The sequence below is a fragment of the Cervus elaphus genome, chromosome 9 (genome assembly GCF_910594005.1).
Source record: "Cervus elaphus chromosome 9, mCerEla1.1, whole genome shotgun sequence".
In the NCBI taxonomy this organism is placed as follows: domain Eukaryota; kingdom Metazoa; phylum Chordata; class Mammalia; order Artiodactyla; family Cervidae; genus Cervus; species Cervus elaphus.
Genome location: NC_057823.1, coordinates 29,452,944 through 29,479,280, shown reverse-complemented (window position 1 = coordinate 29,479,280; position 26,337 = coordinate 29,452,944). Strand labels below are relative to the sequence as shown.

Here is a 26,337-nt window from a genome sequence, read left to right as displayed (position 1 = left end):
AAATACCTTAAGGAAGTGTTCCTTCCCAATATAAAAGCACTCAATATTCCACTGAAGACACACTAGTATTTCTGGAAACAGATCATATAAGAGTGACTTATTTATTCTAGAGAAACATGTGGCCAGTTTTTAAAAAAAAAAAAAATAGGAGAACAAGAAACATGCCTCATTAGAAAGCCTCACACACAGGTTCTAAGCCCCAGGTTAACATCTTCCAAACAGGAACACACTGTGTTCTGCCTCGTAAGGAAAAGTTCCCATGCACGGGACTTAGATCTCAAACAACACACAACAGATGAGTTCTCACACGAGTTCTACACATTCAGGATGACTACTGAAGATACGCCGACCAGAAAACAAACAAAAAAGGCAGCCTTACCTATAATGGCATTGTTTCCTCCAAGTTCTAATAAACTTCTACCTTTAAAAATATACAAACACAAATTAATGCCTATTTCAGTTTATTGCACACACCTGCAAACCACAGCCTATCCCATTTGTTTTACTTTCAGATTTAAAATTCAGATTTCAGATTTAGCATGAGCATAAATCAGTTGTACCTTAAGGAAAAGAAAAAAGAATGAACATTGCATTAATGTCAAGATGACTGATTTTAATAACTGTATGATGGTTATATGACAGAAAGTCCTTGTTCTTAGGAAATACACAAACATATTTAAAGGAATACAATGTCTTCTTTCTCAAAAGGTTCAAAAACAATATACTCTCCCTGTATATGCCTTTTTATGTGTGTATGTGTGTGTGTGCTGCTGAAGAGAAAGTGATTTTAAAAATGGGGCAAGTGACTGGTAAAACTTGTTAAAGAGTATATAGGATTCTTTGTGTTAGTCTTGGAATTTCTCTAAGCTTGAAATTATATCCCCTTAAACTCCAAACAGTTAGTGTAGAATGGTACAGTCACTGAGGAAAATTATATGACAATTTGACAATTTCCCAAAAACTTAAACACAGTACTACCATAAGATCTAACAATTCCACTCTGGTTACTTAACCATAAGAAGTAAACAGGGACCTGAGTAGTATTTGCAACAGCACTTTTCACAATAGCTAAAAGGTAGAATCAACCCAAGTATCTACCGACAAATGCATAGATAAACAGTGGTATATCCATACAATGGAATATTATTCAGTCTCAAAAAGGAAGTTCTGACACATGCTACAACAGGGGTAAACCTTGAAGATACTATGCTAAGTGAAATAACTGAGACACAGAAAGACATCTACTGTATGATTCTACTTCTAAGAGGAGGTTCTTAGAATAGTCAAGTCTGAGGCAGAAAACAAAATGCTTGTTTCCAAGGCCAGGAGAAGGAAGAAATGGGGAGTTGGTTTTTAATGGGTAGAGAGTTGGGAAGACAGAAAAAGTTCTGGAAATGGATGATGGTGACAGTTTCACAATAATATAAGTACAAATGTACTTAATGCAACTGAATTGTACAGTTTAAAAAAAATTATATATATAAATCAAATATTAAGTTTTGTTATTTATATATATATATATATATATACACACACACACACATATATATTACCATAATAAAAAAGTTTAAAAATTATGTGCTCATTATAGAAAATTATTTGGAAAAAAAAAGCAAAAAAGAATCAAATAAGCCAAAGGTATGGCACAAATTACCATGAAATCTCTCCTCATAATTTGATACAGTGCTTTCCAATCTCTTTCTTATACATCTATATTCAGTTGAGATCATAATAATTTTGCTTTATTTCCTTAATAAAAACGTATACCTTTTCTCTAAATTATTAAAGAGTTTTTTTTATAAACACCACAATATAGCATTCCATCACAATGATATAAGCCAATTTTATTTAACTTCTCTAGTGTTGAATATACTGGTTATTGATTACCTACCTCTCGATTACCTGCTTAGGTCAGGGCCAAAGGGTATGGATATTAGAGTTCCTGATGCACAATGCCCGGTTACATGCCAGGAGGGTATACAGGAGGCTATGTACACCATTCTCATTGTACACTCCTGAGCACTGAGACTTGAGATGTGCCTGCCTCAACTTAGAGCTGTGGTTACTACTGATCTTTTATATATATATTTACTTTTTCTTAACTGCACTTCAAAATCAGCTTCTAAGTAAGTAACTTGTAATTACTTGTGATGTTAGGAGCATATGTGAAACAGGAGAATATGTTCTCACCTCCACGACTCTGAAACAGTTAAGCATCAAATGCATTTTTATTTTTAAAGATTTTTTTTTTAATTAATTTATTTTTGGCTCTCTTGGGTCTTGCTTGCCACACAGGCTTTTCTCTAGTTACAGATGGAGGGGGCTACTCTCTAGTGTGTGGGCTTCTCATTGAGGTGGCTTCTTTTGTTGCAGAACACGGGGCTCTTGGGCCTGTAGGCTTCAGTAGTTGTGGCTTCTGGGCTCAAGAGCACCAGGTCAATAGTTGCGCACAGCTTAGCTGCTTCAAGGCACATAGGATCTTCCTGGATCAGGGATCAAACACATGAGACCTGCAGTGGCAGGTAGATTCTTTACCACTGAGCCACCAGGAAAGCCTAAGCATCAAGCGGATATTAAATTACATGGGGATGGGGCCGTCATTACCAAAAGCCACCGAGCACTACATCATTAATGAGAGAAGAACAGACACAAGTCTTCTACACCTCATTCACTCTAGGTCCTGTACTCTGAATAGTCCTGTTTAAATCGTGAGTTTTTTTTACTTGCTAAACTGGTCTGATACAGATTAATAAATACATTTGATATGATTCTACTACAGTCAGTTAGGGAGGGAATGACATCCTTTTCCAAATTATGGATATATATCTGCTGGTAATATTAACCCACCATTAACTGTATCTTTTCTTTCACTTGGACAGTCAGTCAAATAATCCATGGAAAAAAAACAATATTTAGATTGCACATCCATAGTTGAGGGTATTAAAATGCTCAGTATGAAGCCAACACTTACCAAACCTCTCCTGTACCATAAGGGCCACCTGTTTTCCCACCTGCGTGCTCCCAGTGAAGGACAACAGGTCCACTCTCTCATCCTTGGCCATAGCTGTGCTGCAGGGGAATAGACACGGTCACCCAAGCAGAGAAACCCAGCAACAGGGGCATCTGACAGTGACTAACCCGATCTGGGAGCTCTCCATAAACAGAAATCACTTCAAGGATGCTGTTAAGGAAGATATTCCTTCTTGTACTGATGCGCGACTGCACATTTCAATAGTAGCATTTCCTTGATGAGCATCTCAGCTATTTTGAAGTCTCTTAATTAAAAGTTTAGGGACTTCCCTGGTGGTCCAGTGGTTAAGGCTCCATGCTCCCAATGCAGGGTGCATGGGTTCAATCCCTGGTCAGGGAACCAAGATCCCGCATGCCGCGTGGCTTGACCAAAAACAAATGAACTCTTCAAAATAAAAGAATTTTAAAAATCTTTGAAAAAGAATTAAAAGTGCAAAGACTGTAGGGAAATATCCTAATCATCCCTCATGGAAGCTGACTTAGAAAGTCTGTGCTAGGATCTCCAGTTTCTAAGGGAGGTAGACCAGACACTGTCAATCTGAACCTCCTTACTTATAGATTAGTGCTTCAAAGGGTGTGGTGTGTGCCAAGCAAGACAGACACAGGTTCAGACCAATGCAGGGCTGGAAACGCTTGATGCCGGTGTGCCTGCGGGCTTCCCCAGGTCAGTCCAGCATACACGGGCACTGACACTCACGGGGGACGTGCACACACTCCTGTCATCATCTGAGCTACACCAAGGCCAGCTTGCAGGACTGCACGTCCTGAGGACAAGAACAGAGTAGGTCAAAGGGTAGACATGTTTTAATGTCATGTTTTACTGGAAATAGAACTGCCATATGACCCAGCAATCCCACTCCTGGACATACACACCGAGGAAACCAGATCTGAAAGAGACACGTGCACCCCGGTGTTCATCGCAGCACTGTTTATAATAGCCAGGACATGGAAGCAACCTAGATGCCCATCAGCAGACGAATGGATAAGGAAGCTGCGGTACATATACACCATGGAATATTACTCAGCCATTAAAAAGAATTCATTTGAATCAGTTCTAATGATGTGGATGAAACTGGAGCCCATTATACAGAGTGAAGTAAGCCAGAAAGAAAAACATCAATGCAGTATACTAACGCATATATATGGAATTCAGAAAGATGGTAACGATAACCCTATATACAAGACAGAAAAAGAGACACAGATGTACAGAACAGACTTTTGGACTCTATGGGAGAAGGCGAGGGTGGGATGATCTGAGAGAACAGCATTGAAACATGTATATTATCAAGTGTAAAACAGATCGCCAGTCCAGGCTGGATGCATGAGACAAGTGCTCGGGGCTGGTGCACTGGGATGACCCAGAGGGATGGGGTGGAGAGGGAGGTGGGAGGGGGGATCGGGATGGGGAACACATGTAAATCCATGGCTGATTCATGTCAATGTATGGCAAAAACCACTTACAATATTGTAAAGTAATTAGCCTCCAACTAATAAAAATAATTGGAAAAAAAAAATGTCATGTCACTATATGCACTCTTTATATGGGAATTGTATTTTCTAAATAGAATTTCTAAAATGTTCTCCCTTATCTTAAAAAAAAAAAAAAGCCTTTACTACTCCTTTTTGAGACTGCCCATTAAGTACAAGTATAATAGAGACAAGAGTAAGACTTTTACCATACCAGGAAGGGTTCTAAGACCTGACTCCTAGGAAACGTCAACTAAGAAAAAGTCCAGGCCAGTAGAACCAGTATTTACCATGGTTCAGAGAAAGTATAGTCCATTTCAGCTGAAAAAGAGGCTGTGACATTCTGCCAAGTGAAAGAAGCCAAACACAAAGGCAATGTGTTGTATGATTCCATTTATAAGAAACATCCCAGACAGGCAAATACAGAGACAGGAAGTACAAGAGGGGCTGCCAGGGGAGAGGGAAGGAAGTGACTGCTGTGGGTGTCAGGTTCTTTTGAGGCGAGGGTAACGAAAATGTTCTGGAACAAGGTAACGAGGATGGCTGTAGGGCACTGTGACTATTCTAAAAACCACTGGATTGTATATTTTTAAAGAGAGAACTTTATGGCATGTGAATTACACGGCAACTTCTGAAAAACAGTAAATCAGAAGTTGGGTCTCCAGGGTTCCCTTCTTTGGTCACAGAGGAATTCAGAAAATAGGCTACGTGTCCTTGGTGGGGATGAGACACCAGGGCACAGCTCCACAGTTCTGCTTGTAGGTGAGCACATTGATAAATCAAGCGTCAGGAAACCACAGGCTGCACGCTGGCGCAGTGATGTGCAACACAAACGCCTTACAATAGCAGCTCTGGGCGATGAAAAACATAAGTCTCACTCACCCTCCAACAGCTACATATGAATGAAGTAAAGCCCAGTGAGATCCGTAACAGTAAAGATTTCAAAACGCCACTCTCACTTCCTCCACTATACTGGGTTTTGAAATTCTAGTAGAGATGATTCTAGGTGATCATCCCAGGTCCTTCAGCAGAAAGACACTCTGGGCCTGCTGGCTTACCCGATATCCGCTCCACCGCAAGTCAAGGAACAAATTGCACCAGGCAGCTTGTTGTCCTCCAGAACTTTGGCTATTATCCTAGAAAAGAAAAGGCAATTCTAAGGAAGGGACCGATTTAATTTCTTACCGTATTTGGAAAAATAATAAATTCCAACCACTTGGCTTTCCCTTTTCAACTTTCTCTCCCATCCCTCAAATATCTAGGCCTAGATTTCTCCTCAGATACTAGAGGAGGTTTTCAAACACTTAAACGCAGAACTTTTTTTTTTTTTCCCCTAAAAGAAACTTCAGAAGAAGACAGGCAAAATACATAAAAGACCTAAAGCATTGGTCAGGAAGTTCAAGTGATCACTGTTCTCAAATATTTTCTGCCCAACTATGAAGACATCAAGGTTCAAAGTGGTAAACTGACTGCAGGGCTTTTTTGGGGCAGGTGGGGGAGCCCTTTCTCACCAAAAATCCATTAAAATAATGTTAAAGAAATAAAAAGGGATATATGGAATAAAACCCAGAAAGATGAAGAAAATGAAGGATAGGTTCCATTAGCCATGAGAGGTTTTGCCGCATCTCTTCCAACCAGAGCCAGCTAGAGAATGGTAAAGGATGAGAAGAGGAAAAGGTTCCCCAAACCAAGAGGGGATGTGGAGGAAACAGCAGAGGGCGTAGGACCTGCCTGCAGAACCCCAAAGAAGTTCAGCACTAGTGTCCGCCAACCTCTTAGTCAGGAAATAGCGCCCCACCCACCAGACTAAAGTAAGGTGGACAAGCAGTCTTTTCTTAGTCTGCTGCTTACAACTTAGGCTGTTAAGAGTCAAAATGAGACATACAGTTCAATGCTATTTAAATCTGATTTTAAGTTGTAAAATATGGCTCCAGTAATTCCGATTTCTCTGAAACACGGTTCTTTCGTTGATTTTGAGCTTCCTGAGGAGCAGGTGCCTCAATGGGGCAAAAATTCTTTTGATCCACCACCCCAAGCTACTGGCTACTTTCTACCTGAAATTTCACAAAGATCTAAATCCTATACCCACTTCCATAAAAAAGATACCATTATCATACCCAAGTAAATTCTCCAATTGGCCCCCAAAATATCCTTTACAGCTGTTTTCTTTCCTCCACCCATCAAGGATCACACACTATAGTTGTCATGTCTGAGACCAAGGATCAGGTTATATAATTCTCTCCAGGGACTCAGGGTGTATCTACTGTCTGCACAAGCAGCTGATTGCACCTGAAGGGTAGGCATTTTGCCTTGCACCTGTGGGTAAAAGTTAATCAAACCCTCTTTCCCTAACTCATGAGAATCTGACCTTGGGTTAACTCCTCAGTTTTGTTCCTCAGCTTACCTGATAAACGCCAATGTCAACAATGCTATCTAGACAACATGGCTCATGGTAAAAGCAACCCCTGACTGATCGCCCCCATCTAAACTGGAATGATGACCCGAGAACTACGACTGGAACCTCATGCTTTCGCTCTTCTCTGAGTGCAGTGGCTTCTGTAACTACATGTCCCTTGTGAGTGGCTGAAAGCCACGCATACAAGAATTGTTACAAGACTTTCTGGTTTCTGTGAGGCGTTGAGCTTCTAAGCCAAGGTAACCCCTATCCAGTGTAGATCTCAGCTCCTCTGCCCCAAATAAACTGATCCAGAAACAACAAACGAAGAGAAATATCTGTACCTGATGCTATCCTCCCAGAAAACTATGTTCCTGTCCTATATGCTTCTGAACAGACAGGTACAATATGTAGTCATCTTCTGAGTCTGAACAGCAGCTGAATTTAAAAACTCCCAGTGAAAAAAAATAAAAATAAAAACTCCCAGTGGATAATATGATACCTTTGGTTAACTCCAGCACAATATATCATCATTTAACTTACTGCCTTCTATCACAAAAATCAGATGATATTCTCAATTATCTAAAAAAAAAAAAAAATCCACCATGTTCCTATGTGAAAACCTCAAACCTTTCAAAGGTTTAACCAAATAAATATTTAAAAGCACAAAGAATAACTTTATGTTTTAGAATACCAAAGCAATAACTGAGAACATAAAAATAATAATTTAATCAGCTATTTTATAACAAGTGGCAAGTCAGTTTACCATGTTCATATTAACTGTTTGCTTTTTTTAAAGGATTATTTTTAAAAATTGCCTAGGGGAATCTCACCATTTTTTTTTTTTTTTGGGAATCTCACCATTTTTATGTGTTTTGTATATGGGTTCTTTTTAATATTTAATTTGAACCCTTGCCTTGAAAGACATTGTTTCCTCAATATCACACATTCCTTTCAATACTGACACACACTACTCTTAGTCGACTTTTTGCTTCCTAAGCCAGTGTTCCTAAATGATCTTCTAACATTAAGTACCCTCTTATGAATAGACTCCATCACAAGCTCTCTGCCAATAATTCTCAGAGAATGCAGGCCATGCAAACAATGTATCATCAAGGGCCCATCATCACCCTACACAGAAAGCCATTTTCCTCTACATGTTCTTTAATTCTGGAATGACAAATTAGTAACATTGATTTTTTGACTTAACTAGTGTTATCATGTTTCCAAAGAAGAATAAATAAAACAGTAATTTTTAACCAAAAGATGAAATACATTTTAGACAGTGTCAGAAGAATCAGTTGAATGGTGTAACACTTTCTTTGTTTGCTAACGTCTATTAAACAAGAGCAATAAAAGTATCGGCCTGAGTAGAAATTAAGACCATTAACATGCTGCATAGTTATAGCATATAGCCCCTAAATTGCAAAACTATTTCTTCTCCACTGGATTTGTTTTTATTTTGCAAGTGACAAAAAGAAATGTTATAAGAGTTCAAGTTCAACATTTATATCAGTATCTGGCATGTTTCCCATGACTTAAATGACATGGCCCTGAAAAGGATCTGTAAACTACATAACGATATAAAAATGTTATCACAATCAAAGAATAGAGTTTATCCAGATTCTATGCTAAAATAAATATGACACTTTCATGTCAGATTAAAAATTCAGTGCGTATCAATCACCCTTTAAGATTCTCCCAGACCCAAGAAAAAGAAAGCCACACATACTTACTTTGTGACAGCTACACTAATGAGGGAAGTTGTAGGCGCTCCTTTCCTTGTAAGAGTAAAAAATAAAAACAAAAAAGCAGCTTAATTGGGTGAAAATCATAAATACCTTTTATTTTTAAGCAGAAGCAACAGTCTTTGTGGGAAAAAAGTTCTTAGTAAACAACAGAGCCTAATTACTGAAAGAGAAATCAATCCTTCAGCTTGGTGCCTCTGGGGCTGAAGGGACTATAAAACTTTCATTAAGTATAAAAATGGCACTGAGCCGTTCTGAACCTGCTTGCAGCACTGATCACAGGAACTTTACATTAACCTCTGTCTATTGTGGAAACTGAGTCAAACAGAGATCAATCAACAGCAACTTTCAATGGAAGACTCGGGGGGCTGAGGAAAACCATACTCCTTGCCTAACATGATGCCGAATCATTAATCCAACTATGCCTTGCTTATATAGCCTTTGACTACCTTCAATTGAGAACAATACCAAGATCAGTACATGTTAGTGGGAAGACACAAAATGGACAAAGACAATTCTCCTGGTTTTCCTGATTTAAGTTCCTCCATTGAACACGAAAGCTAAAAGCAAGCAACTGTTTTATCATCTATAAATACTGACATTTCCCCAGCTAACTTTTACTATCGCATATTTCACAGCGATGTAACATTTAATGCAGCCATGGGAATACTGGCCAAGTGCCTCAGAATCACTTGGGAATTCACTATCAAATTTTTATGGAATTAAAAAAGAATTGTGTTTCCAAAAGAAGGTTGTGCCTTATCACAAGCTCTCTTTTCCCTCCTACTTGTTCATTTAGTTTTCTTCTGCTTGTGAAATGTAGCGTAATGAAGACTATATCTGGTGTTCAGTTTGGTTAGTTCAGTCATGTACGACTCTTGGCCACCCCATGGACTGCAGCCTGCCAGGTTACCCTGTCCATCACCAACTCTTGGAGCTTCTCAGGGATCTGGCTCCCAGTTTCTGGCACACCCAGGATCAACAACCTCAGAACTGTCTGAATGATAGAAGGGCCTTTGTTATGCTACTGAGGTAACTGGTGCCCCTCCCCACAAGATAGCTTCAGGATGGGGGGGTGGTGTTGAGAAAGATCAACCGTGGGGTGGGAAGGAGGAAGACTTGAGTTCGGTCACGTGTACAATGATTTACCCAATCGTGCCAATGTCATAAAAACCCCATAAGAGTTCCCGACGCCAAAGCTCAGTGGAGCCTCCTGGCTGTGAAAGTGACATGTCCTGACCTCACAGGCAGAGGGCAGGGACGCTCTGTGTTTGAAACCCTTCTAAACCATGCCCTAAATGTATCCTTTACAATCAAAGTGCAACTGCTGAATACTGCACTTTCTTGAGTTCTCTGGACCATTCTCATGAGTTACTCAAACCAGGGTGTGCTGTGCTTAGTCACTGAGTCCCGTCCAGCTCTTTGCAACCCCACGGACTGCGGCCTGCCAGGCCCCTATGTCCACAGGGATTCTCCAGGCAAGAATGCTGGAGTGGGTTGCCATGCCCTCCTCCAGGGCATTTTCCCAACCCTTCCAATGTCTCCAGCATTGGAGGCAGATTCGTTACCATCTGGGCACCAGGGAAGCTCTACTGGAACCAGTGATAACCTCCAATCCTGTAGACAGCCAATGAGACCTGCAGATGTCCTGAGGACTGGGAACATCTGCAGCTAGCATCTTAAGGAGGAGGAGTCTTATAAAAGACTGAGCCCTTAAACAGGTGGGGGCTTCCCTGCTGGCTCAGAGGTTAAAGCATCTGCCTGCAATGCAGGAGACCCAGGTTCAATCCCTGGGTCAGGAAGATCCCCTGGAGAAGAAAATGGTAACCCACTCCAGTATTCTTGCCTGGAGAACCCCATGGATGGAAGAGCCTGGTGGGCTACAGTCTACAGGGTCGCAAAGAGTTGGACACGACTGAGCGACTTTACTCCCTCCCTCACTCACTCAAACAGGTGGAGTCTGATACTGAGTCCAAGTAATTAATGTCAAAATTGAATTACAGTATACTTGCTTGGGGTAGAAATAACTAGAAGGAAGATGGTATAAGGTTGTGTCAAAAAGTTAAGTGGAAAAATATAAATTTTACCAATGGTAAAATATGTAAATAACTAAAACCCAGCATTTCACAACTAGCAGGTGTCACTTGCAATGTTAACGGAAAGAGTAGTAGAAAACATTTCAATACATTTGCAATACTTTCAGTAGTACCTGAAAATGGAGACTTCTACCATCAAACTACTGGATAGGAAAAAGAGCCGTTCTTACCAAAGGCAAGCATTCCCACAGATCATGGCAATGGCGTTGTTCCAGCCGTACACGGCCACAGGAAAGTTGAACGCAGTGATGACTCCAACCAGGCCTACAGGATTCCACTGTTCAATGAGAGCATGGCCAGGTCCTGAGGACAAAGAAGGCATGGAACATGCTTAAACACATTAATTACAAGCCTGTCGAGGTCACAAGAACAAAGTCTGCAATCTTTCACTTTCAGAACAAAATGCACCAGAGCACGTGGGGACTACAGACGCTTTGTAGCAGATCACCTAACTCAGCTGGTGGACACGGTACATTCACCAGCATACAACAAACGCTGTTAGTACCAGACTGTCTTATAAACCATGAGGATCTCCATCAAGCCTCTACTCCTCGAAGGAACTCTGTGTGGATCAGGGCAGTGCCAGTCCCATCTGGGAGACGAGGAAACTTCAGAGAGTAAACGAGACGTGTCCTCGGTGATGTGATCGCCAAGGGCAGGGCACGACCACGACCCAGGAGTCACGACTCTCAGGGCTGTGTTCCTGACGCTGCCGGATGAAGCCCTCAGCTCATCTCTCTAAATTCAGGACAAAGTGACTCATGTACAGGGCGGGGAAGTTTTAATAATTACATAACGTTGAATGAATTAACTGTACACATCTTTACACACCTATAGGAAAACTGAAAATATAAATTAAAACAGTTGTATCTCATAGACAAACTTAAGTCACCATAACCCCACAAGCTGTTGTTCAGTCGCTCAGTCGTGCCTGACTCTTTGCTGCAGCACCCCAGGCTTCCCTGTCCTTCACCATCCCCCGCAGTTTGATCAAACTCATAACCACTGAGGTGGTGATGCCATCCGACCACCTCACCCCACAAGAGCCTTATTTTAATCAAAGGCAGCTGAAGCAGTGAAGAACCAGAGCGAGGAATGCAAAGGTTCATGAAACGTGGCTAAAGGCAGGAGGAAGGCCGCCCTCCCAGCCATCGACCTCTCTGGCCATGCTCACCCTGCCAGCGAGAACAGGGACCCCACCTCTTGCCCCACCGCACTCCCAGGCTCCCCCTTAGTCCAGGAGCCCTGTTCTCCCGAGAGGTGACGCGCTGGGACAGTCTCTTCCTCGCAGAGCCTGCCTCCTCCTCTCTGCCGCTCCCCTCTGCATCCTTCCCTCCAGGGAGCCAGCAGAGCTCTGACGACAGGACTCCCCCCGCTGGCCACTCTCTGGCAACCCCATCACTACTGAAGCCGCCCTCAGGATAAAGTCCAAACTCCAGGAAAAGTCCCTTCCCAAGGTTCCTTCTCCATCCATCTCTCCCTTCATACTGCGCCCTCTGGCAGGGCTGAAGTAACACAGTTCCCCAAGTAAGCCAAGTTCTCCCATCTTAAGCTTCCACACAGGCTTCTTCCCAGTTTAAAACCACCCCTGGGAATACCCTGGCAGCCCAGTGGTTAAGATTTCATGCTTCCACCACAGGGCACAGGTTTGATCTCTGGTTGGGGAACTAAGTTAAGATCCTGCATGCCGTGTGGCCAATAAGTAAAAATAAACAAAATTAAAATGCAGGGAATCTACAGCTTTATACATTTCTTGAGGGAAAGGACTACATTTTTTCAACCAAGTATTACCTATTAGATCACTTGGCAGACACTCAACAAGCATTAATTGAATTCATGAAGTCAAAGTTACCCAAGAGCTTCTGCATAAATGAATAATCTATTTTTTTAATGTGTAAACAATTGAAAAGGATTTTAATTGGTTAGTCAGACATTACAGCAGGTAAAATTAAAAGTTACTTGCTTGCATATATATACCTCCACAAATTGGCAGTTTACTTTCTTAACTCTGAACAACGTCTGAAAAGTGTTGAATATAAAATTAACCTTGGCTAATGGGACTCGCTGTTACATATCAAATTATGGACAATAACTGTACATTTGAAAAGAACTCCCTCTTTCTAGCAGCAGGGAATTTGCCCAATATTCCAAGAGGAAACAGGAAAATGTGATTTTTTAAAAATGTCTTTTCCTGACTATAAATGTAACCTAATTCCCAGTGTGGAAACTTTAGAAAATATAGAAGACAGACAATACCAACCACTAATAATTCTGCCTTGACAGATAACCACCATTACTACTTCAGGAGATTTCCACCTCTGTGGTTTCAATACAGTCACATGAACTCACCCGGTTTGTTCCATTGACAGGGCAAACACTACAAACTGTGTAAGCCCTTGTCCCCATCACTGAGTACAAGGTTGCAGCACAGTTTAACTGCCAAAGACTGAAAACACCCTAAATATCTATAACTTGGGAGCTGGTCACCCTTACAACAAAACAGCCATTAAAAAAAAAAAGATGAAGGACGCATCTTATTGGAACAATATGAAACAATTTCTAAGATACATTAAGTAGGAAAAAAGTATAAAATGGAACAGATGGTTTGCTACATATCTGTCTGCAGGTGAAAAAGCTCTGGAAAGATATACTCGAGAAACCAGAAACATTTGATACGGTCACCAGAATACTATGGAGTATCCCACTGGGAGGAAGAAAATATTTCTTCCTTCACCTTTTTATTCCTCTTTAATTTTGTGACATGAAAAATACTACCTTCTCAAATCAAAATAATCTAAAAGTAAGTATATATAAAAAAAGAAGACAAAGTAAAAATAAGTAAGTACAACTTTCCTATAAAGTCTGCGATTGGGGAAGGCAATCTTTATGATCTCTTGACAATATCCGCTAATAGACTGCCAAAATTATTTGCTCAACCTTTGTCATGATTGGACATTTAGGTCATTTCTATTGTTTCCTGTTGATGGGACAATGAACACCTTAATACTTGAACCTCAGTTGCATTTCAGATTATTTACTTAAATCAAGATTCTGGAAACTTGCATTAAATATTTAAGGTTTTTTTGATAGATATTTTTCCAAACTGTTTTCCAGAGAAGATTGGTGATTCACTTCACAAAGTCTCCATAAAAAAGTATCAGTCTCATCCACAAACTTGCCAATACTGAACTTTATCTTAAAAAATTTAAAAAGTTTAAGCATCTTGCTCTGATTATTCTCACCTGTTTTAATTTGACTTTCTTAGTAAAGAGATTAAAAACATTTTCATAGACAAGTATTTTGTGGAAACTGCTCACAACCAGAGAATTTTGGGGAGTTCTCTGTTTTGGAGTGCAATACTTAGCAGAACTGACTTCGCTGCTTACTTTCAGAAGGCAGGATGGGTCCCCCAATCATCCGAGATAAGCCAACAGCATAATCACAAACATCCACGTATTCCTGAACTTCTCCCACACCTTCCACCAAGATCTTCCCCATCTCCAAAGACACCTAAAAATACAGAAGACCAAGCAGCAATTTTCCAACAGAATTCATGCTTTAAACATGAAATTTGAGGTGGGGAAAACAAAACATTTTGTTTATGCTTTGTGAGGGTTACAAACCACAGTCTGTTCTTATTTTTCTGAAGAATTTTAAAGCCCAAGAATTGTCTTCACATTTTCCTATCCATCTTGTTAATCTTTCCTCTAAAGAAAAGATTTTTGAAACATATGTTACAAATTTATATACATATATATTTTTGAAATACATAAGTGAATGAAGTCGCTCAGTCTTGTCCGACTCTGCGACCCCGTGGACTGTAACCTTCCAGGCTCCTCTGTCCATGGGATTCTCCGGCAAGAATACTGGAGTGGGTTGCCATTTCCTTCTCCAGATAAAATACGTAAATTATGACCTTAAAAAGATCACAATCTTATACACAAAAGTATAAAATAGCCTTATTCTTCACTCACAGTACTATATATTTACTACAAAAATACTTTACCAAGCTTCCTAGTACTTGGATCTTCTCCCGCAAGGCATCACCAATCTGTCTCACTACTTCTCCTCGCTTTGGAGCAGGAATCTAAGGAAGGAATGGCATTTCAGTGTCTGCTGAAAAGTGTAAGCTCATGTCTATTAACACGGTATTAATGTGCTGTAATAGAACAAAGCACAACTATGTCAAAAACATTCGTTTTGATCCCATCAGTATCTGATGACAGGCCTTAAAACCCATTCCAGAGACCAAGAAAATATACAGATGACACATTCTTGGTGAGCAAGGGCTGTGCCAAGTACAGAGAGAAATTCAGACTGAACACAACTTTCTGGGGTGACTCTGCGCGCTTAGTGGTTTGTTCCTTAGTCGTGTCCGACTCTCTGCGACCCTATGGGCCATGGCCTGCCAGTCTCCCCTGTCCCTGGGATTCTCCAGGCAAGAATAATGGAGTGGTGGGATGACTCTAGAAAGCTCTAAATACCTTACATAATCTGGAACCCTATATGATGCCCAGTGATGTTTTCATACGGGTCAAACTGATTGCAAACCCAAACCCTAAATTCAGCTTACTTAGGCTGATGGTCCAAAATCCATTCAAATCATACCACTCACGCATGAAATACTTTCTGAGCACTTACTGTGTGACATCAGCGATACTAGGCACTGGGGCTGAAATAATTGAGGCACTCATGGAGCTCGGGGCTCTTCTTCACTCTCTCTCTTCCCCAAATGTACACCAAATATCCTTGTATAGTTTTTCTAATCTAAGGGTAGCCTGGCCTTCTACTAACATTTCAAATACATCCTGAGCCCCCACTACTTTGAACAGGCAGTTCTACTTCTGGAAACTGAACATATGCATAAGTGTGCAAAAGTATAGGTTACAACAGCATTTACTGCGGTGCTATTTCCAGTAGAGAAACAGAAACCATCCAAACGCCCATCAGCATATGATTAGTTAATTATAGAATAGCCATAAAATGGAGGGCTTCCCTGGCAGCTCAGATGGTTAAGAATCAGTCTGCAAGGCAGGAGACTGGGGTTCGATCCCAGGGTTGTGAAGATCCCCTGGAGGAGAGCATGGGAACCCACTCCAGTATTCTTGCCTGGAGACTCCCCATGGACAGAGGAGCCTGATAGGCTACAGTCCACGGGTTCACAAAGAGTTGGACATGACCGAGTGACTAAGCACAGAACAGCACATAAAATCTCTAGACATGTTCTAAAAAGAATAAAATAGATTTATAAGGAAAAACTTTTAAGAGCCATAACAAGACAACAACAAAAAAACGCAAGATAATGCATATGGTAAGTAAACTTCTGCTTAAATTTGATGGAATTTGCAACAAGAGGTTAACAGTTGCAATTTCCAGGAAATGGAATCATAACACTGATTCTCTGCATTTTGTACGTCTGCAACATTTGCCATTTTTATGATACATGCACACTTTTGGAAACAGTAAACAAAAATTATAACGTTAAATGAAACAGCAAAGATCCTCTATATTTTCTAAGGCACTGAATGAGTTGAACCAAATTTAGCCCACACATTTATAGCCTTAGCAAATTGGTTAACTTCAACTCAGAATGGCTAATTCAGTACACATGACTATTCTGAGCTTATTTTATTCTATCAGTCTTTGAACCACCACTTACTGCACACATTTTATGTGCTAGATAGAGTGCTATTCCCCAGGATTCAAGGGAAACAAGGCAGCTAGATTCAAGTCCACTGGGGATGGCAGACACAAAACAGATTATAATCTCACGTGGTAAGCGCCATGAAGGCGCTAGACTACACAAGCGGACCACCTATTGGTAGTAACCCAGTAGTAACTCCTTGGGGGCAAGGAGGTGGGAAGGAGGGGGGCTTTTAAAAGAGTTGAGGCCTAAAGCTTGATTGGTATTTGCCATCTGAAGAGGTAGATAAAGTAGAGGGAAATTATGGGAGACAGAGAACATAACATATGCAAAGATTAAAAGGCAAGAGAATATGATAATTTTGGGAAACTATAAAGACTTCAAAGAAGTTAGGAGTGGAAAGTAGGGGCCACACTGCAAAGGACCATGTAAAGGATCCAAAGAGCAGTGGGGAAATCACTAGAGGGTTTTGTACAGGGGAGAAAAATCACAGTGCATTTTAATTTTTTAGCCACAGCATGCAGGGACTTAGCTCCCTGATCAAGGACCAAATCCAGGCCCACTGCAGTGGAAGCACAGTCTTAACCACTAGACCACCAAGAAAGTCCCTCACAGTGCATTTTAAAATACCACTCTAGATGTGGTATAGAAAATGTTATCAGAGGGAAGAAAGACTCAGGCAGGAACACTATGAAGCCAGACAAGAGATGGTGGCTGTCTGGACCACAAAAACAGCAATAGAGATAAACATAATTCAAACTGTTAAGACCTGGCAACTGATCAAGTCTCAACCCTGGGTACACATTAGAACCCACTACCCAAGGTTTAAACTACATTCCATCTCAGACCACTCAAACTTGACTTTTTTTTCTTTCTTCCCACTTCCAAAATGATGGGTAGGAGCAGCAAGAGATAAAAAGAAAGTCAGGATTAAGTATGAGGTGAGGGATGAGGGGGAGCAGGTAACCAGGAAGACAGTCCCATTCCCCGGGTGGGTTTGACCAGCCCAGCACAACAGCACATCAGTAACCTTTGACCCTCCTGAAGACAGCCACCAAGTCCTCATTTCTGCACACTTCACTCTGAAGTCAGGGTTACAGTGAGCATCAGAGACAGCCATGAGCAGGGAACTAAGAGCACTGAGTGAGTTATCTGCTGAGCCCTTGGGGAAGTATTGCAAAGACAACCGTATTAAAGAGCTACAGAGACATATGTATACCTATGGCTGATTCACATTGATATTTGGCAGGAAACAATAAAATTCTGTTAAAGCAATTATCCTTCAATTAAAAATTAATTAACTTTAAAAAAAAAAAGAGAGAGAGAGGTACAGGTATCTGGAATCCCTTTATGCAGCTGGAGAAGGCCCATTCACGTTCCTGTCATCAAGAGAAGAAAAAGACTCTGGCTTTCCTCCTCACCAGGAATGCAGAAGGAAAGTGATGGCATCCACAGGGGATGCAGACGGGCAGAAACAGGTGGCATTTGGACTAAATCAGCTCATGAAAGAAAACAGCAGAGCAAGAATTCCCAACCAGGTTCTCGGTGGTTAGTTTTAGTTAAGAGAAACATTTTTACAAACTGCCTTTTCATATTATCATACTCTGTCCCCTTTTTCCTTAAAAAAAAAAAAAAGATTCCCTTTGAAAAATTCCAGGTCTAATACAAATGAACTAAATGAAACTGTGGTTTGTCCTCACAGGCAAAGCACCCAGAAGGGTCAGGGCCAAGCAGAAGTAGCCCCATGCAAGTGAGGATCCAAGAGGAAAAGTATGTACACGAGGAGGACCAAGCTTTGTTCTGTTCATGTTTGAGCAGTCCTGGAGGCACACGAAAGAAATGCTCTGCTTCCTCCCTAAACTCTGGACTCAACGGCTTAACTCAAATTCCAACAAGTGGGATTCCCAACTGATTCTCCCATCACCCAGGAAAGCCACTTGTTCCCACTTAGCAGCCCCACTCCATGGAGAGGAATAAAAATGAAGAGCAGAAAGAGAGGCTGGCGTGACTGTGGCAGAGCAGACTTCAAATAAGAACCTGAATTCGAAAACAGCAGCAACGCCACAGTACAGCACAATATTCAAGACATCACAGTGCCGACGGCCACCCCCGTGGGCAAAGCCAAGACTGACCGAAAAGCCAGTTCAGGGAAAGAAAAGACCCTGAATTCACACAAATCTTTTTTCAAGCAAGACTGTATTTACTGTGGGTACATACACACATATAGTGGGAGTTTCTGATCAAAAGTTCCACTAGAATTCAAAACAACACATGCAAAGAGTGAATCTTAACGCAACTTATGGACTTCAGTTACTACTGATGCGTCTGTACTGGCTCACCAATTATAAGATGTACCACACTAATGCAGGGTGTTAATTACAGGAAACTTAGGAGTTCAGAATACGCCACCCCAGTATGGACCAGTCTGAGAAGTTCTTTGGCTTTATTTTGAGCTACAGATAACTAAGGCCCAGGAGACTCAGGAAAAGATTTCTAACTCCCCTTAACAGCCTAAAAGAAATTAAAAAGGGACCTGTACCAGGAGTTATCAACAGAGAAAACTTTTTATATCTGACTTATCTGCATGAGAAGGAAAGCGTCTGCTTACCGAACACTTGCTCCTACTTAGTAGGAGCTCCCTGTGCTCCTACTTAGCTCAGGATGGTGTATAAGCTTCAACAGCCTGGCTGCCTTTCGGTCTCATATCTTTATGCCTCCCCCTCATAAAAAATTAAAATTTGTTTTTCTCCTGCTAATCTGTTGTATATTGGTTAATTATTAGGCCAGCCAAAGAACCTAGAAGGGAAGAATAAAAAACTTTCCTCCCCTAAAGTTTCACCCTAAAACTGTTCTAAAATAGTCTATTAATTGAAAAAACAAAAACAATATAACTGTCCCTCAGTATCCATGAGAGACTGGTTCAGGACCCCCCATGGATTCCAAAACCTATGGATGCTCAAGCCCCTTATACAAAGTGGTGGAGAACAGTCAGCACTCCGTACCCGCAGATGTGAGCCCTGCAGATGTGGAATGAGCTGATTTAAAATAAGCTGACATGGCATCGGCCACTATTCTCTACATTGCTAAGGTGAACTTCACTTAGCACACTATTGACTTTTGCAAGCAGTATTTTCTTTGTTCAAGGATTTTTTCAGTTCAGTTTTTGATTGTATATCATAAACCCAGAGCCTGACTTATAGCCAAAATTAGTTAAAGGAAACATTCTTCCTGCTTTGCACAGAGGCAGTCTCTTGGCTAACAGTAACCCTGCATCCAATTCAGGGCTCTCCTGGAGTCTGCCCTTTCCCAAGTTCCCGGAGCAACCACTGATTCAGGAGGAAAAAACAAACAAAAAAAAACCACTGAGGCTCAGCAGTTCCAAACTAAGCAGCACATGGTTCTAAAAATCAAACAGGTACTAAGGTTTACCCCTGCGTGTAAGCATGTTAAATGATTAGCTCGTTTAACCCTTTTGATAACCCAAGAGGTAAGCACACCTGGCCTCCCCTTTTCTACAAAAGACAAAGCACGTGAAGCGAAGTAACCGCCTGGGGCAGAGCTGGGTTAACCTTTCAGGATATTCCTGTAGCTTCAGGCCAAGTATCTCAGGCCGAAGACGGGAGATCCAGACTAAGCCAGTTCTTTACTCTCCCCTCCTCCAGGGCCTGGCCCTCATCTACTGACAGCTCAGGGTGGCCCAGCCCAGCTCCACTCAGTTCCTACACCTGCTCACAGAACTGGTGGAGACAGAGAGGGGGAGGCAGAATTAGCCTCAAAGCCTCATCAGACTGCAGAGGAACTGGAGCCTAGGCCCTATGAGGGCAGCTGCTGACACCACTCCCCCTGAACCAAGAATGCCGACCTATTGCTAACATCCCCTCCCTGCCCCTAAAAAAACTTGGAGGTGGGGGAGGAGCATATGGTTTATTTTTAGCATAGATATTCCTTTCTCTTCACTTAATCTTTGGAGACTTGGGTGTTCAGAGATCAGTTGGAGATGCAAGTGTTCATAGATTGTTTACGCTACGTCAGAACAGAGTTCTTTTCCCTTTAAAATTACCCTGCTATTGAAGGCAAAATATGGAAAAGAGTACTAGAGTTCAGGACTACAGCCTAGAGATAGTCACAGCCCCCAGGAAGCTCCAGTTTCAGCAAGGGGGCGCTGGCTGCCTCCCGTCTGTCATTACAGTAGGTATTTGTGTCACGGACTCCATACTTACATCTGCCCAGATGCTCCATGCTTCTCTTGCTTTCTTTACAGTTTCTTCATAGTCAGCCATGCTGGCCTAAATAAAGATTTGGAGGGAGACAAAGGGAAAAGGAAAGAGCAGTGATGATCCCCTCCTAAGAACATAGACTTTTGGAAAAGAATTGTAAAATCCCCAGTGACCCTAAGATTTGCGGTTTAAAATGATTATCACAGCTTACACTTCCCAAAACTTGCCAGAATTTGCTAAGTTAGAATCTGTACCTTTTAAAACCTTGCCTTTCAAAGCAAGGTCCAGGAGCCTCATCTGTGAGCAATACCTGAAGTATATTAGAAATTCAGAACTTCAGGTCAGAACATAGATTCAAGAGGTCAGAACATTCATCTTAACCCAAGTCCCCTGGTGATCCAGAAACATAGAGCTCAATGGAACCCCTCTTGGGTAGTCCTCTCTAGGGGTCACCTTTTCCAGGGCATATACACCCTCACAGAGTACAGGGTCTCCCCGAGAATTTTTTTTTTCCAGGCAGGCAGTGTAGCATGCAAGATCTAAGTTCCCTCACCAGGATCAAACACATGTTCCCAGCAGCTGAAGCCCAATATTTTAACCACTGAACCTGCAGGAAAGTCCCTCCCCCAGACATTCTTAAACTTTAAATTAAAAGGAAACATTCTTTGACTTTGTAAATTTGTATAACTCAGTGATCACTGGCACATAACTCCCTAAGGGCATTTTGCATTAAAAAAAAAAAAAAGCACTTACCTGTCTGACTCTTGCAATGGGCTCATTGTTAGCAGGACAATAGGTGGTGATAACCTAAAACAAAAAGATGATCTATATAAATAGAAAATGGGGGAGCAGACTTAAAATGCAGGAAGATAAAAAGGAAGGTGGGGCGGAAACTAAGATACAAAAACCCAACTCAGAACCTTTACGTTGGTGGTGGTGGTGGTTTAGTCGCTAAGTTGTGTCCGACTCTTGCGACCCCATAGGCTGTAGCCCGCCAGGACGCTCTGTCCATGGGATTCTCCGGCGAGAATACTGGAGTAGGTTGCCATTTCCTTCTCCATTAACTTGTTACAAACAGGAAACTACAGAGTTTTCACTTTTGACCTGAACACTCAGAACCACTTTTTCTGCAAAACCCACCCTCGCCATCTAAATATTAGGCATCTAAACAAAAGCCTAAAAGTAACACGTTATTTTGCCTCTTCTTTCATTAACAGGCCAAAGTTACAAGTTTTAGGGACTTCCCTATAGCTCAAATGGTAAAGAATCTGCCTGCAATGCAGGAGACCTGGGTCAGGAAGATCCCCTGGAGAAGGGAATGGCAATCCGCTCCAGTATTCCTGCATGGAGAATCCCATGGACAGCGGACCCTGGCGAGCTATGAGTCCCTAGGGTCACAAAAGAGTCGGACACGACTGAGCAAATAACACACGTGCAGTTACAAGTTTAGCTTATTCCCTCTTTCCATAACTCTGCCCACCCTCTGGTCAGAGGTGAAAAGGCCAAGGCTAAACAACCATGGGAAAGGCGTGTGTCCACATGAACTGGAGGGATAAATTAGAAAAAAAAAAACCCAGGTATAGCTTTAAGAAGGCTTTCCAGAGAGGGTATTTTACCTATGAACCTAATGATTGGATACCACAGGAAAAACAGGATAAAACCACTAATGGGGGATTTGGGAACAATTAAAACCACCTGCACTTCCTACAGCCGCATATAACTAAAAGATGCCTTTCCTCTAACAAAGCAGGTTCATTCAACAAACTGTTGGGATGTTATATAACGTTTTCTTATGAAAGTTTTCTTTCCTATGCAGCCCTCAAAAATAATCCAAGTGATAACAACCTTATCTTTCCATCCTAGTCTATAAGATGTTCAATAAAATGAACATTAACTGAGAGTCAAGCTATTGTTAGGGTTTGGAAATGCTGAAAATCTGGCCCTCAAGGAAGCTCTGAGCCCAATGACTGCAAAACAGGATTTCAGCAACTCCGAGCTTGCATTCCAGACAATTTCAAATAAAACTGTACTGTTGAACGTTACCTGTGGCACACGTCACATGTGAGGAGTAGAACAGTAGTAGAAAAGTAGAGAAAAAAAAAAAAAAGTAGAAAAGTCAGATGGTTTCCACCGCCAAGTGTGTGCCATTTGGCACTACAGAGGGCAGAACTCTGCCTTGCGGTTTTAAGTACGCTTGGGAAGGCCAACTCCTTTCTGCTCCAAAATGAACTCGATTCTCGGTAACACGCGGGACCTGATATCTAATGGTACTTTTAATGGTTCTACTTGAGAAAACATTTACTATGGACTTCAAAACTTCCCACCCAGTACAAGCCGACAGCGTCCGCGGGGATTAGGGCTGCGCAGTGTCTGTCCGGCCTCCCAGGGCGAAGAGAGGCCGCAGAGATTTGCCCAAGACGTGCATACCTCTCCCCGGCCTCCCCAGCTTCCATTATACACGCCGTCGTTTTCCTCGCGGAGCCCCAGCTCCTTCAGCCAAGCATACTGGGGCTGATTGATGAGCAGAGTGGACATGAAGGCGGCAGGCCTGTTCCAAGGTCCGGAGAACTTGCTCTTCCTTGCAACGTGGGCGCAGAGCAGACCGGGAACGCGCCACATACTGAGTCAGGGATGCGAGGGGCGCCTGTGGCCCGAGGAAGAACTGAAGTGCGGCCCCGCCCCCGACCCGGAGGAGCCCATTGGGTAGGCCCGGCCCCGCCCCCGGGCACGCCCCCCGCCGTCGCCCAGCCTAGCTGGGTCCTGCGCGGGAGCCGGGAGCTGTGGCCTGGAGGTTAACCAGGGCCTGGAAAACAATGAGGGTGAAACCCGGAGGAAGTGAGCAGGCTACTGCCATCTAGTGAAAGACGGAGGGAACGGCGGCACCAGCTAGGAATTTTTTCCAGCAAAATATTGGCTCTAAAACATAGTGAGTTAGAGCAGGACCTCTCAGGCTGTAACGTGCATGTGATCTCACCTAGCTGTCGTGTTAAATGCACACTGTGATCCGGCAGGTCTGGACTGGGGTCTGAGAGTCGGTATTTTTAACCAGTTCTGGTGAAAAGGAGAGAATTGTTTCCGCCCCTTTATTACATTACAAATTAGAGTTTTCTAATTAATGAAAAATGGTAAATTGCTGTAGTTCCCTCCAAATATTCTGCGTGGGTATATTCTTGCTTTTGAAGAACAAAGATGGTTTTGATCAATTTCCTTTTTTCTCCATTTCTTCTCTCTTCCTGCAATATTCTTGCCATCCCCACCATCCCATCTGCCACCTAATTCCACAATAACTAGGCCTATCCTATTTAAGGGAAATGGCAACATCTCAATCAGCATGATTTGGGCAGGAGTTTAAAATACACACGCACTCTCAAATCATTGCATAAATAAGGTGATTCCAAACCTACTTTCCCCAAAATACTACTTCTCCGTACTCACCTTGTGGCCTTCCACATGGCAACCAGATAGTTGAGAGTCACAGGTTTCTTTATAAAGCCTGTGTTTTCCTCGCATGGTGCCTTTGCCCTACTGTTCCCTCCACCTGTAAAACCTTTCCTTCCACCTCTGCATTCAAACTTCATCTGTTTGACCCTTAGAACATAAATGATTTCAACAAATCATGTTGAAATAGGCATGTATCAAGCAAGCATTTATCAGAAACTGTAGTAAGTGCTGGCAATATCTGAATGGTGTTTCCACTTGAAAATGTTATGCTTTTTCCCCATTAAGGCAAGGACCACCTCTGACTCATCCTTGCATGACTCCGCAATTCCCAACATCTTACCAGGCTCACATTCATTTACATCACTGGGAAAAAAAATGAACCTATGAACACACCTCAGCAGTAATAAGCAAGGATACCCTGTTCAGCATTGGTAATCTGTATCAACAACCCAACTACTCCTGTCCATCCACTCCTAGGACTAACGCACTAATTTCCTTCATTTTAATTCTCAGACATTTTAATAGAGAATTTAATTCTCCTCGCTTTCTGGCTGCCAGTAAGATTCTTTGTACATGTATCCCAACATCACATCCTTCCATTCTCTTCCCCTCTATTTGATTCAAAAAATGAAAAGACATTTACAGATGCACTAAATTTTAGAAGCAACACATGACACTCTCAAGGAATATTAACTTCCATCTCTTCACTAAGTCAAAAAGAGAGGTTCATGGTGGTCTCCCTCTAAACAAGTTTTGGGACAATACACACTAGCAACTGCCTATATGGAAAATAGGGAATACATCTCTCTTCCAACTTCTTTTTTCAAAACTTACTTAGCCTGTCAATAGGAGGTCAGGAAAAATCACCAACAATGAATTTGATGGGGCAAAGCGGGAAGATATAGAATTAAATGAATCCTATGAAAGCACATTTCACACTTGAAAAAGAATTAAATGGATTGTACATGAAAGCATATATAAAAACTGCAAAAAAAAAAAAAAAAAAAAAACTGCAAAGCCCTACAGAAATTTAAATGTCAGGATACCCTTGAACTAATTTTGTATTAAAAGTAGAGGAGTTAGTAGATGGCAAATTCTACTTTTCAAATGACTTATTAAAGGCCTCAGAGAGTGGTTAAAGCAAAGACTCTGGAGTCACAGCATAAGTACAAATGACCTGTGCTTGGGAAGTCCTCTGTGAATACTAGCTGCCTTTATTCTTCAAAGATAGTTGGCCAGAAGGCAGAGTGATATGAACATGCATGCTTGCCCCAAGGCAGCAATAAATTGGAGAAATCATCACCACCCAGAATATAATTTCATTATTGTAAACTCAGTGTCTGATTTTTCAGAGCATAAGTGAGTGACACTATTGCTCTGGGCAAACTCAGATTAATCAAGCTCACCAAAATATCAAACTATGATGTTGCAACTAACATGCTGGCTTATTTAATGGGGAAAATTATTCTCAGAAAGGACCAACCATTCACATCCTCTAAATGCTGCATTCTCTCCCAGGGTACATTTTACCTATCTAGTGGTTTAATGAGCCCAGTGTCACAAGAAGAGTTATTGGTTAATAATATTTGATTCCAGCATTCAGTGGTATCAGGCTACTACAGTCTCTCAAATGTCCAAATTAACCTATAGATTCAATGCAATCCCAATCAAAATACCAGAATTGGCAAGCATATTTTAAAGTTTAAGTGGAAAGGGAAATGATCTAGGATAGTCAAAACAGTTTTAAGGAAAAAAAAAAGAACAAATTTACATTACCTGATTTTAACAATTATTTTAACAATTTTACAACTGTTATAAAGCTACAGAAATCAAGAAAATGTCACACTGGTATAAAGACAGACATAAAGATCAATGGATCAGAAATAGGGTACTCAAAAATAGACTTTCACATTTATAGTCAATTTTCAATGAAGGTGTCAAACAAATCAAAAGAAAAAGAATAGTCTTTTCAACAAAGAGTGCTATATTATTTGGATATTCAGATGCAAAAAAAAAAAAAAGAACCTTGACTCCTACTTCATGCTATATACAAGAATTAAGTCAATAATAACCATAGACTTATAAGTAAGAACCAAAACTCTAAAACATCTAGTGGAAAACACTGGAGAAAATCTTTAGTGTGAGGGCCTGTTCTATGCATTATATGATGTTTAGCTGCATCCCATACCACACAGTATGTTAATAACAGCATGAAAATGTACTCCTACCTCACACTACACACAAGAACCCATTCAGGGGAACTGTAATTCTATGCAAAAGAAGTAAAATATCAGTTGTC

General features: G+C 41.5%; 1 protein-coding gene across 2 annotated transcripts in view; it reads right to left on the bottom strand.

Annotated features, from left to right (window-relative positions):
- ALDH7A1 (aldehyde dehydrogenase 7 family member A1) overlaps positions 1-23,271 on the bottom strand; it is a 37,658-nt gene extending 14,387 nt beyond the window's left edge. For both annotated transcript variants that reach the window (XR_006342687.1, XM_043912219.1), the window contains exons 1-10: positions 23,025-23,271; positions 21,351-21,404; positions 20,601-20,666; positions 14,743-14,823; positions 14,123-14,246; positions 10,907-11,039; positions 8,629-8,673; positions 5,556-5,633; positions 2,972-3,069; positions 380-421 (exon numbers count right to left, since the gene is read on the bottom strand). Coding sequence is in view for 1 of the 2 variants with exons in the window: in XM_043912219.1 (XP_043768154.1) it covers positions 380-421; positions 2,972-3,069; positions 5,556-5,633; positions 8,629-8,673; positions 10,907-11,039; positions 14,123-14,246; positions 14,743-14,823; positions 20,601-20,666; positions 21,351-21,404; positions 23,025-23,216 (913 nt within the window). In the remaining variant the exon portion in view is untranslated. The remainder of the gene's footprint in view (positions 1-379; positions 422-2,971; positions 3,070-5,555; positions 5,634-8,628; positions 8,674-10,906; positions 11,040-14,122; positions 14,247-14,742; positions 14,824-20,600; positions 20,667-21,350; positions 21,405-23,024) is intronic.
- Between the last annotated feature and the right edge of the window lie 3,066 nt (positions 23,272-26,337).